The 20,754-nt window shown below is 45.8% G+C and overlaps 1 protein-coding gene across 3 annotated transcripts in view; it reads right to left on the minus strand.

Moving 5' to 3' along the window:
• LOC135550688 (mediator of RNA polymerase II transcription subunit 13-like) overlaps window positions 1-20,754 on the minus strand; it is a 132,550-nt gene that overhangs the window by 24,380 nt on the left and 87,416 nt on the right. For all 3 annotated transcript variants that reach the window (XM_064981714.1, XM_064981713.1, XM_064981712.1), the window contains 6 exons: window positions 19,574-19,736; window positions 18,397-18,507; window positions 10,044-10,805; window positions 8,400-8,616; window positions 1,518-1,548; window positions 428-549 (listed from right to left, as the gene is read on the minus strand). In XM_064981714.1, coding sequence (XP_064837786.1) covers window positions 428-549; window positions 1,518-1,548; window positions 8,400-8,616; window positions 10,044-10,805; window positions 18,397-18,507; window positions 19,574-19,736 — 1,406 coding nt within the window. The remainder of the gene's footprint in view (window positions 1-427; window positions 550-1,517; window positions 1,549-8,399; window positions 8,617-10,043; window positions 10,806-18,396; window positions 18,508-19,573; window positions 19,737-20,754) is intronic.

Below are 20,754 nucleotides of genomic sequence, written 5' to 3' on the forward strand. Positions count from 1 at the left end.
GAGCACGTTGGAAGCCACCATATCCATCTTTGGGGCTGGGAAAATATTTTCTGAATCTAAGCCACTATGGCTGCGTTTATACAGGCAACCCAATTTTGATATTTTTGCCACTAATTGGTCTTTTGACCAATCAGATAAAATCTTAATAATTGGACAACAGATCAGACCTTTACACTGCAATGTGTTGTAGGATGACGTGTTAACCACAGCCGTTGAGGTACTGCACATATGCAACATTCTGTCTCACCAACACACACAAGATGCGCACGCACACATAAACACTTGCCAAGCGGTACTGTAGCTAATGGGATATTCATTGTGGTTTAGTGCAGCGGCCAGGCTGTAGTGCTGGCAGGTCCCACTGACCGCGGTTTCATGCTCGTCACACACACACACACTCACACACACACACAGGCCCCATACTGACCGTGAGCTCGTCCTCATCGGAGTTGAAGAGGTTGTCAAGGTCGTTGATGGACACAGCCAGGTCGGTCTCGTGGATTAGGCTAGTGGACGCAGTGCGTGCGTTTGCTGCTTCCCGTGCTGCGTCTGGACGGGGGTAGAGGAATAACAAACACCAGGGCTAGGTAAATAACCCACCTCTAGCTCAGGCTCTCTAAAACTCCCATATACTGTATCCCTCAACATCAGAGGCTGTCAGTCTTACAAGAGGCCCTATTCCTGAGGCTACATTCAACAGTAAACATGTGAGAACGCTCTAACACCCTGCTGAATCAAGTCAATGAAACATAGTAATGCACCTACATGCCTGAGGGATCTAGATAAGACGGTCATTAAGATTGATATGCAGTATGAGCTATGGATACCCCTCACTATTCTGGCTGAGACTGACTTATTGCATTTACTGTTGCTGAGAGAAGCCTATGACAGACAGGTGGTAAGCTACAGTATGGCTTCACCCCATCATCCAAGGCTACCATAAGCTCAGGACTAGTATTCAACTTCTCTACAGATAGTTTGGCTTTCCGTTGAATTGTTTAAAATATCAATTAGAACCATGCACTGTAATTTATAAATGAATTTGCACAATATCATCCGCTGAATCTTTCACAAGAGAAAAAGGCACTATGGAAGTTATGTGACAAACCAGACCATTCATCTGTAGGCTACGTGCAGCACTTTGTTTTAAGCATCTATTTGTTTCCATGTTTCCATCAACTCTGTAAACTCCCTCAAAACACAGGGATGAGGATTTGCACAGGCTTTATCAGAGGACCTGGGAGTTTGCAGAAAAACAATAGGTTCTTGGGGCTGGAATAATAGCCTTCCCGCCAAGTAATAATTACCGTCGTGGCAGATACGGACGGGACTAAAATGACAGATGTGGTGTTTTGTGCTCGTGCATGTAATTACATTACCTGTCCCCCCCAGTAAGTCAAACTAAAGGCTGCTACTGCTGTCACTCAAGTAATTGACCCAGGTAATGACAGCCATGTCCCTGTCATCTAACAGAGCCTAGAGTTGCACAGTACAGCAGAGACAGACAGGATCCTTACCATCTGATGGACCTGCTGCTCCATCCTCCCCCTGCGAGAGAGAGAAAAACAAAGAGAGAGAGAGAAAGAGACAGAAAAACAGGGAGAGACAGAGAGAAAAACAAACAGAGAGAGAAAAACAAAGAGAGAGAAAGACAGAGAGAAACACAAAGAGAGAGAGAGAGAAAAACAAAGAGACAGAAAGAAAAACAAAGAGAGAGAGAGAGACAGAGAGAAACACAAAGAGAGAGAGAGAGAAAAACAAAGAGAGAGAGAGAAAAACAAAGAGAGAGAGAGACAGAGAAACACAACGAGAGAGAGAGACAGAGAGAGAAACACAAAGAGAGAGACAGAGAGAAACACAAAGAGAGAGAGACAGAGAGAAACACAGAGAGAGAGAGAGAGAGAGAAACACAGAGACAGAGAGAAACACAGAGAGACAGAAACAAAGAGCGATAGAGAGACAGACAGAGAGAGAAACAAACAGAGATAGACAGACAGACAGACAGACAGACAGACAGACAGACAGACAGACAGACAGACAGAAACAAAGAGAGATAGAGAGAGACAGACAGAGAGAGATAAATAAAGAGAGATAGAGAGAGACAGACAGAGAGAAACAAAGAGAGATAGAGAGAGACAAGAGACAGAGAAATAAAGAGAGATAGAGAGACAGACAGACACAGAGAGAGAAACAAACAGAGATAGACAGACAGACAGACAGACAGACAGACAGACAGACAGAAACAAAGAGAGAGAGAGACAGAGACAGAGAAACAAAGAGAGATAGAGAGAGACAGACAGACAGAGACAGAGAGAGACAGAGAGAGAAGGATAGAGGCAAAGAGAGATACAGATAGAGGGAGAGAGACAGAGAAAGAAACAGAGAGATATAGAGAGAGACAGACACAGATAGAGAAACAAAGAGAGAGAGAGAGAGAAACACAGAGAGATACAGATAGAGGGAGAGCGACAGAGAGAGAAACACAGAGAGATACATATAGAGGGAGAGAGACAGAGAGAGAAACACAGAGAGATACAGATATAGGGAGAGAGACAGATATTGAAACAGAGAGAGATACAGATAGAGGGAGAGCAACAGAGAGAGAAACACAGAGAGATACAGATAGAGGGAGAGAGACAGAGAGAGAAAGAGTGATAGAGAGAGAGAGAGAGACAGACAGACAGACAGACAGACAGACAGACAGACACAGATAAAGGGAGAGAGACAGAGAGAAACACAGAGAGAGAGACAGAGAGAAACACAGACAAAGAGAGAGATCAATATTGTGCACAAAACAAATGCAAAGAAACAAAACCAATAGGATACAGCTGATCAAACAATAAAATTACATTGATAATGGATAAAAGGCAATAGCAGATATAGTCTATATGAAACTGCAAAGAAAATAATACAATAAACACAAAGTAAATAACACAAGAGAAAGTACTGTAGAAAGTACACAGGTGCCTCCAGCCCCTGAGAGCTGGGCTGCTCTCAGTCTCAGTGGAGAGCACGTTTATTTTTGGCACACTTCAAAAATTGCAGAGAGAATAAAGAGACGAGGGGAACAAACGACTCTGTACTAATGAGATTTCCAGACAAGTCTCCCAGTGTATGGGAGAAATGCCATGGCCGCCTGGGAGGGAGCCCTAATGCCACTACACTTTGTCAATATCTCTCTGTGATAGGGCTGTATGCTCTTATGATGGGGCCTCTGTGCACATGGCAGGCAGACACTCGCTGTGCGAGCAAATATGAACAAACACAAGGGGTTGGGGCTGAGGGAATTCTCTCTCTCTCTCTACCTCTCTCTCCAAATAATGCGAACGCGGAATCATGAGTGACATGGCAGTCAGTGTGGTGTTCATATTGTGCCCCACAGTAGCACCAGTGACTTGCCTTCCCTGTTTTCTCTGCTGCTGCTGTTTGCCCAGCTCCTCTGCTAAGTGAGTGTGCTATATTTTTCATTGGCAGGAGTTTATAGGGGTTCAACTACAGAACGTTTGGAGCTTTGCCAGCATGCCAACCTCCTGAACACACACAGACAACTCAGGGGGTGGGGAACATAGTGTTATTTGCCAAATTAGTTTATCTAGAAAGTCTGTGGCCCGCACCCACTCATGAACACACACATAAAAGTGCACAAAAGATAGGCTGTCACTTTGCAGTATCATCAATGGAGTGTGAAGCATGACCCAGGGGGGAGGAGGTAGCTGAAGTAACACACACACAGAGCGCACAGCAGACTGTGTCTCCACTGCACATAGTGGCCACTGGGGGACCTCCTGTATAGAAGCATACCACACACACACACACACAGTACAATACCACACACACACAGTACAATACCACACACACACAGTACAATACCACACACACACAGTACAATACCACACACACAGTACAATACCACACACACACAGTACAATACCACACACAGTACAATACCACACACAGTACAATACCACACACACACACAGTACAATACCACACACAGTACAATACCACACACACACACAGTACAATACCACACACACACACAGTACAATACCACACACACACACAGTACAATACCACACACACACACAGTACAATACCACACACACACACAGTACAATACCACACACACACACAGTACAATACCACACGCACACAGTACAATACCACACAGTACAATACCACACGCAAACAGTACAATACCACACGCACACAGTACAATACCACACACACACAGTACAATACCACACACACACAGTACAATACCACACACACACAGTACAATACCACACACACACAGTACAATACCACACACACACAGTACAATACCACACACACACAGTACAATACCACACACACAGTACAATACCACACACACAGTACAATACCACACACACAGTACAATACCACACACACACACACACACACACAGTACAATACCACACACACACAGTACAATACCACACACAGTACAATACCACGCACACAGTACAATACCACACACACACAGTACAATACCACACACACAGTACAATACCACACACACAGTACAATACCACACACACACACACACACACACACAGTACAATACCACACACACACACACAGTACAATACCACACACACACACACAGTACAATACCACACACACATACAGTACAATACCACACACACACACACAGTACAATACCACACACACACACACAGTACAATACCACACACACACAGTACAATACCACACACACACACACAGTACAATACCACACACACACACAGTACAATACCACACACACACACAGTACAATACCACACACACACACACACACAGTACAATACAACACACACACACACAGTACAATACAACACACACCTCCTGTATAGAAGCAGCGCAGCAGCAACCGCACACACACACACAGTACAATACCACACACACACACAGTACAATACCACACACACACACACAGTACAATACCACACACACACACACAGTACAATACCACACACAGTACAATACCACACACAGTACAATACCACACACACACACAGTACAATACCACACACACACACAGTACAATACCACACACACACACACACAGTACAATACCACACACACAGTACAATACCACACACACACACAGTACAATACCACACACACACACAGTACAATACCACACACACACACAGTACAATACCACACACACAGTACAATCCCACACACACACACAGTACAATCCCACACACACACAGTACAATACCACACACACACACACAGTGCAATACCACACACACACGCACCGTACAATACCACACACAGTACAATACCACACACAGTACAATACCACACACACACACACAGTACAATACCACACACAGTACAATACCACACCACACACACACACAGTACAATACCACACAGTACAATACCACACACAGTACAATACCACACACAGTACAATACCACACACACACACAGTACAATACCACACACACACAGTACAATACCACACACACAGTACAACACCACACACACACACAGTACAATACCACACACACACAGTACAATACCACACACACAGTACAATACCACACACACACACACACACACAGTACAATACCACACACACACACACAGTACAATACCACACACACACACACAGTACAACACCACACACACACACACAGTACAACACCACACACACACACACAGTACAACACCACACACACACACACACACAGTACAACACCACACACACAGTACAATACCACACACACACACACACAGTACAATACCACACACACACACACAGTACAATACCACACACACACACACACAGTACAATACCACACACACACACAGTACAATACCACACACACACACACACAGTACAATACCACACACACACACACACAGTACAATACCACACACACACAGTACAATACCACACACACACACACACAGTACAATACCACACACACACACACAGTACAATACCACACACACACACACACACAGTACAATACCACACACACACACACACAGTACAATACCACACACACACACACACACACAGTACAATACCACACACACACACACACAGTACAATACCACACACACACACACACAGTACAATACCACACACACACACAGTACAATACCACACACACACACAGTACAATACCACACACACACACAGTACAATACCACACACACACACAGTACAATACACACACACACAGTACAATACCACACACACACACACACAGTACAATACACACACACACACACAGTACAATACACACACACACACGCAGTACAATACCACACACACACAGTACAATACCACACACACACACAGTACAATACCACACACACACACACACACAGTACAATACCACACACACACACACACACACGCAGTACAATACCACACACACACACAGTACAATACCACACACACACACACAGTACAATACCACACACACACACAGTACAATACCACACACACACGCAGTACAATACTACACACACACACAGTACAATACACACACACACAGTACAATACCACACACACACACAGTACAATACCACACACACACACAGTACAATACCACACACACACACAGTACAATACCACACACACACACAGTACAATACCACACACACACACAGTACAATACCACACACACACACAGTACAATACCACACACACACACACAGCACACCACTACACACACAGAACGGAGAAGAAAAAAATCTCAGCAGCCCTTGTGAAATAAAACAAAAAAGCTATTTTAAAAATGCACGGTTCAGTGAGCCAGGTTTATTGGCCTGTTAAAGCCCCAGCCAGCCTCGCACATCCCTCCTCCTCCACGCCAGCCTGCTGCAGACATGCATCCTCACAGGCAGACAGGCAGGGAAGCAGGCAGGGCCAGGGAGGCTGATTGCCAGGCAGCTCACTCCCATTCCCACGCTCTCCCCCCTGCCTTCCCCCTAGTGCTGAAGGCGTTTCCACAGCTAACAGGTGGTCCAGGTTTAGAAACAGAGAGAAACAATATTAAGACAAGACTGAGCCCACAGGCTAGTAGAGCGAGACTGAGCCCACAGGCTAGTAGAACGAGACTGAGCCCACAGGCTAGTAGAGCGAGACTGAGCCCACAGGCTAGTAGAGCGAGACTGAGCCCACAGGCTAGTAGAGCGAGACTGAGCCCACAGGCTAGTAGAGCGAGACTGGGCCCACAGGCTAGTAGAGCGAGACTGGGCCCACAGGCTAGTAGAGCGAGACTGAGCCCACAGGCTAGTAGAGCGAGACTGGGCCCACAGGCTAGTAGAGCGAGACTGAGCCCATAGTAGAGTGAGACTGAGCCCATAGTAGAGCGAGACTGAGCCCATAGTAGAGCGAGACTGAGCCCATAGTAGAGCGAGACTGAGCCCACAGGCTAGTAGAGCGAGACTGAGCCCACAGGCTAGTAGAGCGAGACTGAGCCCACAGGCTAGTAGAGCGAGACTGAGCCCACAGGCTAGTAGAGCGAGACTGAGCCCACAGGCTAGTAGAGCGAGACTGAGCCCACAGGCTAGTAGAGCGAGACTGAGACCACAGGCTAGTAGAGCGAGACTGAGCCCACAGGCTAGTAGAGCGAGACTGAGCCCACAGGCTAGTAGAGCGAGACTGAGCTCACAGGCTAGTAGAGCGAGACTGAGCCCACAGGCTAGTAGAGCGAGACTGAGCCCACAGGCTAGTAGAGCGAGACTGAGCCCACAGGCTAGTAGAGCGAGACTGAGCCCACAGGCTAGTAGAGCGAGACTGAGCCCACAGGCTAGTAGAGCGAGACTGAGCCCACAGGCTAGTAGAGCGAGACTGAGCCCACAGGCTAGTAGAGCGAGACTGAGCCCACAGGCTAGTAGAGCGAGACTGAGCCCATAGTAGAGCGAGAGATGGGGTAGATAGAATATACAAAACTAAACAAAATGAGAAGTTACAGAGTCAAACTATTTTGTCATATCTTTGCTGGGATAACAAAGGGAGCTGGAGCTGGCTTCCTGAGCAGTATATTTTGTGGAAACGAGGGCAGAATACAGCTAGTGACACATTTACAGTGCAGGGCTGCTGACGCCTTATCTTGTGACCCTAAACCGAACTCTTCCTACTTCCTGACCCTAAAGGGAATCACAACAGTGGCAACTTGGGAGTCAGCAGCGATGGGAGGAAAGGATTTGACTCAGCCGCCCCAGTTACAAGTACAATTTTCAACTCTTAGCAGGCGCTCTTATCTAAAGCAACTTACAGGATAGCTTTTTTGTGCCTAGTCGGCTCGGGGATTCAAACCAGCAACCTTTCAGTTACTCTTTACCGCTAGCCTGCCTGCCGCCGCCCCCAGTTGATCAAGTGGTACATTTAGCCCTACCTTGTGTTTCTTCCCGGGCTGGCGTTCGCCACCCGTCTTGTCCTTCTTGTCGGAGAAGGAGAACTTGACGTCCCCGTCCTCGAAGGCGTACGGGTCCACGTCAGGCTCTTGGTCGTCGTCGGTGATGGCGGCGGCCAGGTACTGGTTCCTCCGCTGAATGTACATCTGCACGCGCTCCTCCGACACCTTCAGAGGCCGCTTAGATGTGGCCATCAGTCTGGGAACAGGAGACACAGTGAGGGGACAGAATATTCATTATGATAAACAGGGCCACATAGTACAGTTTACTGATAACAGAGTGGGATGCAGTTATACTGTTTGTTTAGGCCTATATGGCTGTGCAGATCATCTATCAACATTTTGGGGAGGTAGAGCATGAGGACATTTTAATCTGTTGCTATGCATGTCTCTTTTTCAACGTAATCTGTGAATAATCTTTCCTATGACTATGGGCCTGTGTTCTAGTTGTTGATGTTGTTGTTCCGATGTTACTAGACTAAATGAGCCCTGCTGGGCCCCTCTGAGGGGGAGGGACCAAGCTCATGTAGGTCCCTTCTCTCTCTCCCTCCCGCTCTCCGGCTCGGCTGTGATGCGAGGTGACAGTGTGCAGTGGCCCCGGCCAGAGATTAGCAGCCATTTAGAGCTGCTTCCCGGCCACCAGGATTACTCCCACCCGCTCTCCGCACCAGGATAGCCCTGCTGTCCATAGCCCTGCTGTCCATAGCCCTGCCTATGGCACTGTCCAGCATCCATCCCTGAAATTGTATAACCCCTCCGATAATTCCCAAGACCGCCACTGCTCGGCCTGCCGGACAGCTAGCCTGCCTGCCTGCTCTCCGGCACACCGATCCTAGTCCGTCTCAGCCTCTGTCACTCTTTGCATCCCTCTCTCCCTCCACATCCCTTTCTCTCTGCTCCCTCGAGTCCACTTCTATCGTCTCCCTCTCTCAGTGAAGCGACACCTCGGCTCTGACATCAAGGCTTTGAAGATACCACCCTCCTTCACGTGTTCAGGGTGGAGAGGAAGGAAGCAGGGGGAGTTATGATAGAGAGGGCGTAGACAGATGGATCCATTTATTTATATAACCCTACCTCTATCCCTCTACCTCTGGCGCCCTGTGTGTGTGTGTGTGTGTGTTGGGGGGGGATCAATACGCTCTCTCCAGTCTCTGCTGCAGTGCTGGCCATGCACATTAGTGATGTATGATGTCAAAAGGGCACATAGCGAGAGATTAACATGCTGTGTGTGCTCAGCGCCGCCACAGAACATTCTAAGGCAGGGGCGGGGAGGGGGGAGGGAGGGAGGGAGGGAGGGAGGGGAGGGAGGGAGGGAGGGAGGGAGGGAGGGAGGGAGGGAGGGAGGGAGGGAGGGAGGGAGGGAGGGAGGGAGGGAGGGAGGCCCGGTTGTGCATCACTACTCTTTCAATCACTTTTATTTTCTAGAATGTTGGAGGTACTCAAAAAGGGGCCCTTCTGTCTGTGTGCCAGAAGGGGTGATGGGAAAGGAGGGAGGGTTGGATGGCTGACCAGTGAGTCAGTAAATGGCTGGGGGCCTCTAGTACCCTCTATGGGCAATAGTGGGTGTTGAATGGTTAAATCAATGGGGAGATAAGAATGAATGAATGAACAGGGATAGACACCCACTCAGTGACAGACACCACCTCCTGTCCTCCCGAGGCCTCGTCTCTCTCCCTGTCCCTCAGCTTGTCCCAAGGCAGCGTTGGCGTTGGTATTACGGCCTCTTTCCTCCTGGGCAGGTTGAAGAACCTCCATGGCGCTGGGGAGCCGTCCTCCTCCAGGTTGACTGCAGAGCTTGCGTACACAGTGGGCTCCAGGGGCTCGGGTGGGTAGGCCGTGTGGTGGTGGTGGAAGTGCTGTGCCAGGCCATCCAGTCCACGGTGGTCCCCGATGCCACCCTTCTGTTCCGCCAGGCAGGGCTCCGGGGGTGGCTGGTAGAAGTGTTGGCTGTGGGGGGTGGAGGGGTTCTTTAAAGAGCCGTCACCCGTCTCCTCTCCTCTGTCGCGCTCACAGGGGTGGGGGCTGAGGGGAGGGGGCTGAGGGGAACCTGTCATCTCTGAGGAACCACCAGCACTACCCACCCCTCCGTCGTGCCGCTGGGGGGTCTTGGTGACACCGTCGGTAGGGTGGAGGCCAGGGAAGCGACCCCCCTCCTGCTGGGCCCTCATGGCAAGCCTCTGGCCTGCCGCCTTCGTCTCCATGGTAACGTCATCGCAGGCGGCGCTGCGGTGGTGGAAGGGTGTCTGTGGCCTCTTGGTCTGCTTGTCGCTCTTCTCTGGCTTGTCAACTCCAGTCTTGTGCTTGGTGGGTGGCTGGGTGTGGGTGGGCTGGCCTGCTGACTGGGGCTGGCCCGGGGTACCACCACCTCGTTGTTTCAGGGCTTTATGCCTGGAAGAGAAAGCATGTCATTTACATGTCTCACTGCAAGACAAACAATAATGCCATTCGTTCACCTGTGTTAAGGTTGTGCATTCATGAGAGGCAACACTGATCTACTTCAAGCAATAACCAAGAACAAACTGATCTACAGAACATTTAAATTAGGACTCAAAGTCAGGTGTATGAGATTTATACATTTATACTGAATTCATATTTAATGCTGATTTATACTGAAAATATATTTAGCGCAGATTTATATTGCTTACATATTTAATGCAGATTTATATTGAGCAAATAGTATGAAACACATTCATTACATTTATTCCCAATTACATACAGTCAACTGTAGATCTTTCACTTCCTACTTCCCCATTTGTTTTGTGTTAAAAGTCAATGTAACCAGTCAAATGACCAATCTGGCAATTATACGTTTTCATGTCTTTACTGAACACACCATGTAAACATTCACAGTGCAGGGTGGAAAAAGCATGTGAACCTTTGGATTTCATAACTGGTTGACCCTCCTTTGGCAGCAATAACCTCAACCAAACATTTCCTGTAGTTGCGGATCAGACCTACACAACGGTCAGGAGGAGTTTTGGACCACTCCTCTTTACAAAACTGTTTCAGTTCAGTAATATTATTGGGATGTCTGATGTGAACCGCTCTCGAGGTCATGCCACAGCATCTCAATCGGGTTGTCAGGACTCTGACTGGGCCACTCCAGAAGGGTATTTTCTTCGTTTGAAGCCATTCTGATGTTGATTTACTTCTGTGTTGTGTGTGGTTGTCCTGTTTCATCAGCTAACTTCTGTTGAGCTTCAATTGGTGGACAGAAAGCCTAACATTCTCCTGCAAACTGTCTTGATAAACTTGGGAAGTCATTTTTCCGTTGATGATAACAAGCTGTCCAGGCCCTGAGGCAGCAAAGCAGCCAAACCATGATGCTCCCTCCACCATACTTTACAGTTGGGGTGAGGTTTTGATGTTGTTGTGCCTGTACCTCTCCAGACATAGTGTTGTGTGTTCCTTCCAATCAACTCAACTTTAGTTTAATCTGTCCGCAGAATATTTTGCAAGTGGCTCTGTGGAAAAACCAGGTGAGATGTTAACATCTCTAATCTCGTCTCATTGATTGGACTCCAGGTTAGTTGAGTCCTGACTCCAATTAGCTTTTGAAGAAGTCATTAGCCTAGGGGTTCACATACTTTTTCCAACCTACACTGTGAATGTTTAAATTATGTATCAAAATATATATGTATCAAAATATACAAGAAAAATACAATAATTTGTGTGTTATTATTTTAAGCACACTGTGTGTGTCTATTGTTGTGACATTGTATGACTAATTTATGCAGAAATTCAGGTAATTCCAAAGGGTTCATATACTTTTTCTTGCCATTGTAAAATAAACAAATGGATTCCTCTCAAATATAATAAACTCCTCATGTTATGCTGATGCTACTCTAACAAACATCTTAAACTGATGCTATTATTCTGCACCCTATTGGCCTCCAAACCACAACCACAACCATGCATCTTGTCTAGCTCACACCCACTAGAAAAAAGCATTCCCCAAAGGCTGTGTTTATTGGGGAGAAAACTGAGTGAAGCGTGTGTGCCCTAATGAACATGACCCAGGTTGGAAGGAGACCTGTTTCTGGTTGGGTTTAAAATGTCTGGAATGTGTTGTGGTGGTCCCCAGCCCGTAGGCCCCCAAAGTTCTCTAGGCTGCCCTGTCAGACACCTGGCCTGGCACCTCTGTGACCATCGTGTGTGTCGCATCGTGACCAGTCAAGCTCCCCTGCTAACCAGCCTGCCTGTTACTGCTGACCCTGGCCCAGTGCATACCACCACCACCTCTGCTGTCAACACTCAAACACACACACTGTCCCCAGTTTAGGCCCAGGGAGAGGCAGCTACTAAGTTACCTCATGTTTCCCTGTAAGGGGACCGAGGAGCAGTGGTGGAAAAAGTACCCAATTGTCATACTTGAGTAAAAGTAAAGATACCTTAATAGAAAATGACTCAAGTAAATGTGAAAGTCACTCAGTAAAATACTACAAGTCTTTAGTTTTAAATATACTTAAGTAACAAAAGTAAATGTCATTGCTAAAATATTCTTAAGTATCAAAAGTAAATGTATAAATAATTTCAAATTCCTTATATTAAGCAAACCATTATTTACAAATGGTCAGGGGCATACTCAAACACTCAGACATCATTTACAAATTAAGTATTTGTGTTTAGTACGTCTGTCAGATCAGAGGCAGTAGGGTTGACCAGGGATTTTGTCTATAAGAGCGTGAATTGAACAATTTTCCTGTCCTGCTAAGCATTCAAAGTGACTTTTGGTTGTCAGCGAAAATGTATGGAGTAAAAAGTACATTATTTTCTTTAGGGATGTATTGAAGTAAACGTAAAAGTTCTCAAAAATATAAATAGTAAAGTACAGATACTCCAAAAAACGACTTTAGTAGTACTTTAAAGTATTTTTATTTAAGTACTTTACACCACTGCCGAGGAGCAATAAATCTAAAGTCAGGCTATGACACTGGCTAGTGGCTGTGGGGGAGGAGCGGGATGAGGGGGGTCAACTCAGGGTCAACTGGCTAGAGGGTGCACCGGGATGTTATTTGGCTGGTAGTCTGTCAGCACGGTAACCACAGGCTACTCTTGTGGTTGTGGAGCAGGCAGCATGTTGAGGGAGGGAGGTAGCTGTTGTCCTTCCCACTACTACACAAGATTATAATATAACCGGGCTGCTTAACTGTCAGCAGGCAGAGAGCGGCAAGACGCAGCAAAAACAATATGCAGAGTGGGTAAACAATAACACACACACACAAACATCTCCCTGCAGCCAAGCCGATCGCCATTAGAATTTGTGCTGCACACACAGGAATTCCCTTTCCAATGTCACCTCCAGTACTCTCGGTCAGGGATTCTCAACGTTGTTTTTCTTTCTTTCTTTACATTTCATTTGTTTTCATGAATATTACTAACAACATATTAAACCCATTTTGGCCAAGGGATCTGTGGAATAAGTTTAGAGGGTTCAATACAACACAGTGTAATATTATTATCTACAATTTATGTTCATTAAGGTCCAATGCAGCCATTTTTTAAAATCTCAATATCAAATCTGGGTAACAATTAAGTACCTTACTGTGATTGTTTTCAATTCAAAAGGTCAAAGATAAATAAAAATAGCTTCTTAGAAAATACCAATTTCTCAAGTAAGAACCGTCTCAGAGTTGTTTGTGGGGAGGGGAAAACTGAAAATGTGCTTTTATTGCCAGAGTCTTTTTCTTATTGGTCTATTCAAAACAAATGGTGTCACCATAGAAGGTCAGAACTCACTCCCACCAAAACAGGCAGACATTTCAGGCTGTCTTTTCAAACAGCTCTTACCTAAAAGGGCATTATCATAATTTTCACAATTTCACAGTATTATTCCAACCTCATAGTATGGAAATATATACAAAACACAGGACAACAGACCTGGGAAGCTCACAGGGATATTGGTATATTGGTATCCATATTATTTTTCAATTATTTTGAATTAGCTTTAAAGCTGCAACAACCCCAAAAAATGCTCTGCCCCGTGACAAAGTGTGTAGAATTGCAGGAAATGTGCTTGAAAACTGGAAAAAAATGATCCAATGCTCAGAGATGGGCCTTTAAAATGTTCCTTCCTGAGACTTGGTTCATCCAGTCATACACTGCCAAAGTCATAGTAGAACTCCTTGTATGCTATTTTTCTCTCACTCGAGGTGTGTTCTGATTATGAGGGGTCTCTGATGAATTTGCTATCACAACAGCGGTCCCAAGCCCCAAAAACTTAGAGAACCCCTCCTCTAGGTTCCCTCCAACTAATTAACACCTCTAGCCAGACTTCCCCAAAGTCAGTTCTCACATTCACACATTAATCCACTCAATTTTTAGAGTAGCCATCTCCCTAAACAGGTCTTCTAGAGGTCTGACTGGCCTCTGGGTCTCTTCCACTGCATCCCTGTACACAGCCTGCCTTCCCTCACACCACCAGTGGGGAACAAGGGGCTCCCCCAATCTATAGTGAGCAAAATGACACAAACATACACAAAGCAAACTCCCAGAGAGAACATAAAGGTAAAGAGTGTCTACTGCTCCTCTCTGTTTATCATACATGCATAGTCAATTTAACCATAGCTACATGTACATACTACCTTAATCAGCCTGACTAACCGATGCCTGTATATGGCCTCGCGACTGTTATAGCCTCGCTACTGTATATGGCCTCGCTACTGTATATGGCCTCGCTACTGCATATGGCCTCGCTACTGCATATGGCCTCGCTACTGCATATGGCCTCGCTACTGTATATGGCCTCCCTACTGTATATGGCCTCCCTATTGTTATAGCCTCCCTACTGTTATAGCCTCCCTACTGTTATAGCCTCCCTACTGTTATAGCCTCCCTACTGTTATAGCCTCCCTACTGTTATAGCATCGCTACTGGTATAGCCTCGCTACTGGTATAGCCTCGCTACTGGTATAGCCTCGCTACTGGTATAGCCTCGCTACTGGTATAGCCTCGCTACTGGTATAGCCTCGCTACTGGCATAGCCTCGCTACTGGCATAGCCTCGCTACTGGCATAGCCTCGTTACTGGCATAGCCTCGCTACTGAAATAGCCTCGCTACTGAAATAGCCTCGCTACTGTTATAGCCTCGCTACTGTTATAGCCTCGCTACTGTATATAGCCTCGCTACTGTATATAGCCTCGCTACTGTATATAGCCTCGCTACTGTATATAGCCTCGCTACTGTTATAGCCTCGCTACTGATATAGCCTCGCTACTGTATATAGCCTCGCTACTGTATATAGCCTCGCTACTGTATATAGCCTCGCTACTGTATATAGCCTCGCTACTGTATATAGCCTCGCTACTGTATATAGCCTCGCTACTGTATATAGCCTCGCTACTGTTATAGCCTCGCTACTGTTATAGCCCCTCTACTGTATATAGCCTCTCTAATGTTATAGCCTCTCTACTGTTATAGCCTCTCTACTGTTATAGCCTCTCTACTGTTATAGCCTCTCTACTGTTATAGCCTCTCTACTGTTATAGCCTCACTACTGTTATAGCCTCTCTACTGTTATAGCCTCGCTACTGTTATAGCCTCGCTACTGTTATAGCCTCGTTACTGTTATAGCCTCGCTACTGATATAGCCTCGCTACTGATATAGCCTCTCTACTGTTATAGCCTCTCTACTGTTATAGCCTCGCTACTGTTATAGCCTCGCTACTGTTATAGCCTCGCTACTGTTATAGCCTCGCTACTGTTATAGCCTCGCTACTGTTATAGCCTCGTTACTGTTATAGCCTCGTTACTGTTATAGCCTCGCTACTGATATAGCCTCGCTACTGATATAGCCTCGCAACTGTTATAGCCTCGCTACTGTTATAGCCTCGCTACTGATATAGCCTCGCTACTGTATATAGCCTCGCTACTGTTATAGCCTCGCTACTGATATAGCCTCGCTACTGTATATAGCCTCGCTACTGTATATAGCCTAGCTACTAGCCTCGCTACTGTATATAGCCTCGCTACTGTTATAGCCTCGCTACTGTTATAGCCTCGCTACTGTTATAGCCTATCTACTGTTATAGCCTCTCTACTGTTATAGCCTCTCTACTGTTATAGCCTCTCTACTGTTATAGCCTCTCTACTGTTATAGCCTCTCTACTGTTATAGCCTCGCTACTGTTATAGCCTCTCTACTGTTATAGCCTCGCTACTGTTATAGCCTCGCTACTGTTATAGCCTCGCTACTGTTATAGCCTCGCTACTGTTATAGCCTCGCTACTGTTATAGCCTCGCTACTGTATATAGCCTCGCTACTGTATATAGCCTCGCTACTGTATATAGCCTCGCTACTGTTATAGCCTCGCTACTGTTATAGCCTCGCTACTGTTATAGCCTCGTTACTGTTATAGCCTCACTACTGTTATAGCTACTGTTATAGCCTCTACTGTATATAGCCTCTCTACTGTATATAGCCTCGCTACTGTTATAGTTCACTACTGTTATAGCCTCTCTACTGTTATAGCCTCTCTACTGTTATAGCATCTCTACTGTTATAGCCTCTCTACTGTTATAGCCTCTCTACTGTTATAGCCTCTCTACTGTTATAGCCTCTCTACTGTTATAGCCTCTCTACTGTTATAGCCTCTTACTGTTATAGCCTCTCTACTGTTATAGCCTCTCTACTGTTATAGCCTCTCTACTGTTATAGCCTCTCTACTGTTATAGCCTCGCTACTGTTATAGCCTCGCTACTGTTATAGCCTCGCTACTGTTATAGCCTCGCTACTCTATATAGCCTCGCACTGTATACAACCTCGCTACTGTATACAGCCTCGCTACTGTATACAGCCACGCTACTGTATATAGTCTGCTACTGTATATAGACGCTACTGTATATAGTCTCGCTACTGTATATTGTCTCGCTACTGTATAAGCCTCGCTACTGTATATAGTCTCGCTACTGTATATACGCTCTGTATACAACCTCGCTACTGTATATAGCCTCGCTACTGTATATAGCCAGCTACTGTATATAACCTCGCTACTGTATATAGTCTCGCTACTGTATATAGTCTCAGCTACTCTCGCTACTGTATATAGTCTCGCTACTGTATATAGTCTCGCTACTGTATACAACCTCGCTACTGTTATTCTTCGCTGTCTTTTTACAGTTCTTTTATTTCTTTACTTCCCTATTGTTCACCTAATATATTTTTTTCACTGTTGGTTAGAGCCTGCATTTCACTGTTGTATTCGGTGCACGTGACAAATAAACTTTGATTTGATTTGTCAAGCACCTATTTCTGTGCAAGCTGCAGTGTAACGTCTGTTTCTGCCGCTGTGTATGTGTCTGTCAGGAGACAGCAGCGAGACATGCTGACTGCAGCCTTTCCCCTTCAGAGAGAACACATAAGCACACACACACACACACAAGCACACACACACACACAAGCGCACACACACACACACACACAAGCGCACACACACACACACACACAAGCACACACACACACACACACACAAGCGCACACACACACACGTGATATTGTCTGTCTGTGTCCCAACCCCCAAACAGAAACAACCTGGCAACAGTCAACCTCAGATCCACACATTAACCCACTCTAGACACAGCAGATGATTTGTCAACATTAGGGTCTACAGACACTCTCCATTTTTAGACCAGCTATCTCCCTACACAAGCCTTCTAGAGGTCGGAGTAGCCCATGGGTCTCTCCCACTGGGTCCTAAATCACATCCAATTCCCTACATTGTGCACTACTATTGAACCCTGACAGGGTTGTTACTTAACAGACAAATGGAGATGAATGTCATATGCATTGAGATTAAAATACATCTCAGATTTGAGATTTTTCAAATGTTGTTTTGCTGAGTAAGACTTCCAATGAGTAAGACTTCCTTAAAAGACAAGCTTGTGTCTACACAATAAACTAGAAGTATATCCCCTTACAGAGGGCTTAGGATACAGGTCCTAGACAAGTGGAACACAAATAAACACAGTATGCATCATTTACCTGGAGCAGTTGCAGTTTGACCTGTGTGTTGATTCTACAAAGTCCCAGGCCCCTACTTTCTCCATCAGCTCCTCCTCACAGGTACCGTTGGCTGTCGCTGAGAACCTACGCCTGGACAACACGACACACAACCATTGACTCAAAACATTAACCATGTGTCCATTGTGTTTCTTACTATACTTCTCGAAAATATCAACTTGGTAAATGAAGCGTCATTGTGAAGGCGGGTGCCTGTTATTTGACAAACGTGTTATGTAAACGTTGCAACGTTGATTGTGCGCGCGTGCGTGTGTGTGTGCGCGTGTTGTGGTAGGTCCTGCATATTCTCTCTAGGCTTCGTTGAATGTGTCTATGGTGTGGTAAACATGTATGTGTGTGAGGTTTCTTTTGAGCTGTGTGTGAGCATGTGTTTGTTGACAGTGTGTGTGACCATGTGTTTGTTGACAGTGTGTGTGACCATGTGTTTGTTGACAGTGTGTGTGACCATGTGTTTGTTGACAGTGTGTGTGACCATGTGTTTGTTGACAGTGTGTGTGAGCATGTGTTTGTTGACAGTGTGTGTGACCATGTGTTTGTTGACAGTGTGTGTGACCATGTGTTTGTTGACAGTGTGTGTGACCATGTGTTTGTGTATGCCTGTTAGGGCTGCACAATTAATTGAATTCAGATCGAAATCGCAATATTGACATGCACAATATCCATAATGCAAGAGCTCCATATCTCATGCAACTCTTTTAAATGCCACTCAGTCGTGTTAGTTTACTCCATTTGTCATCTCTCTCCCCCTCTCCTCTTGCAGCTGCTTCGCACACACACCAAGCACCACCTTCTGCCAGTCAAGCAGCACAGTTCCTTCTCCTCACTGTTAGATTCACTATACGTTTGCATGCTGTTCTGTTAGGTCAAATGCAGTCAACAGATTGTTCCAAACAAGAACGATGCTGCTTTCCACTTTACTTCTTAATATAAATAATTGAATTTCTATGATTCCAACATTTCACCCAAGTGTTTTGATCTATATCGCAAGTCAAATCAAAATCGCGATATTCTGTAAAAAAAATTGTAAATACATATTTTGCCCATATCGTGCAGCTCACACGCCTATAGCAATTCTACTTCTTCTAGGGCTTTGGTTGAGAGTGTGTGTGTGCTGAGACAGTAGCAGAGACAGACGTACTTGTTCTGAGCTCTGTTGATATTGCACTCCTGCCAGACCCTCTCCACCACCTGGCTGGCTAGCCTGTGAGGGATCTTCAACTCGTGGTGATTGGTGCTGTCTACACTGAAGCCGTCCACAGCCGACGACATCTTCACCCACTTCAGAGCCGACTGGGAGTCCACTGGGGGAGGGAGGGATGGGAGGGAGAGGTTATGAATCGGCTCATGAAACCGCAAGTGGCAATGTTTATTGTCCTACAATTACCAGCTTTGACAACACACCTCTTGACCATTGGTCACAATATGGGGGTAAAGGCACCTGAGCAATAGAGCAAATGGAGAAGCTGCATCCCCACTTTCAAAATAGAGGTGCTGCAAACATGTTTTCGCAACCCAATTTCTTTTTGTTATCACAAAAGTATCCTGATCCATTGAGCAATTTTCGATGATTTAGTAATGTTTTGAGCTAGTCTGTATTAAAATAGACTTTATACACTATATAATGAATTTAAAGACTGCAGTTTGCACCCCCTCCCCCCGTCGTTCAGAAGATGAATGGTTTTGCTCTCTAAAGTTCCGCTTCGCTGCATCTCTCCAGTGTTTTGGAACAGAGCCGTCAGAAAGCATGAGTTGCACCACTGCTCTTTTTGTCTATTTTGTTGACCTGTTGTTACATTTTTATCGTTGTTTAATGTCCGATGCACTCAGGGTGTTGCTACATATCATTTGAGCAGCATGCACCACGGGCAAATGTTGTCATTTGACTTTGCCTGTAAGAACCATGATGAGCACGTGCATGTCTGATTAGGCTTTGAGGTACCTCAGTTTCTGGGAGAATCTCAGTTGCTTGTGCCCTCTCTCCTCGCCTCCTTCTAAAAACTCATTGGAGAAGGTCAGAGGGACCTCTGGCTTTTTCATCCAATGGGTTTTGAAAAGGAAGCGAGGAGAGAGGACACAGGTAGTATGCAATTGGGATTCTCATGAGAAACTGCATGTCCGGTAGCTCGCGGGCTGTCAATGAGAAGCTAGCCAAGTAGATACTGAGAAATAATCCGTGCGCCTAATATTATTACATGATTACATTTTTCTGAGAAAAATTATCCACAAGCTTTTTACAGGCATTCAACACCATTCTGCATTTTTGCCATCTATTTCCCCAACGTCAGTCAGTTAAATCACATCGTTAAAATGTTTTCATTC

Source organism: Oncorhynchus masou, chromosome 12, assembly GCF_036934945.1.
Source record: "Oncorhynchus masou masou isolate Uvic2021 chromosome 12, UVic_Omas_1.1, whole genome shotgun sequence".
Classification (NCBI taxonomy): Eukaryota; Metazoa; Chordata; class Actinopteri; order Salmoniformes; family Salmonidae; genus Oncorhynchus; species Oncorhynchus masou.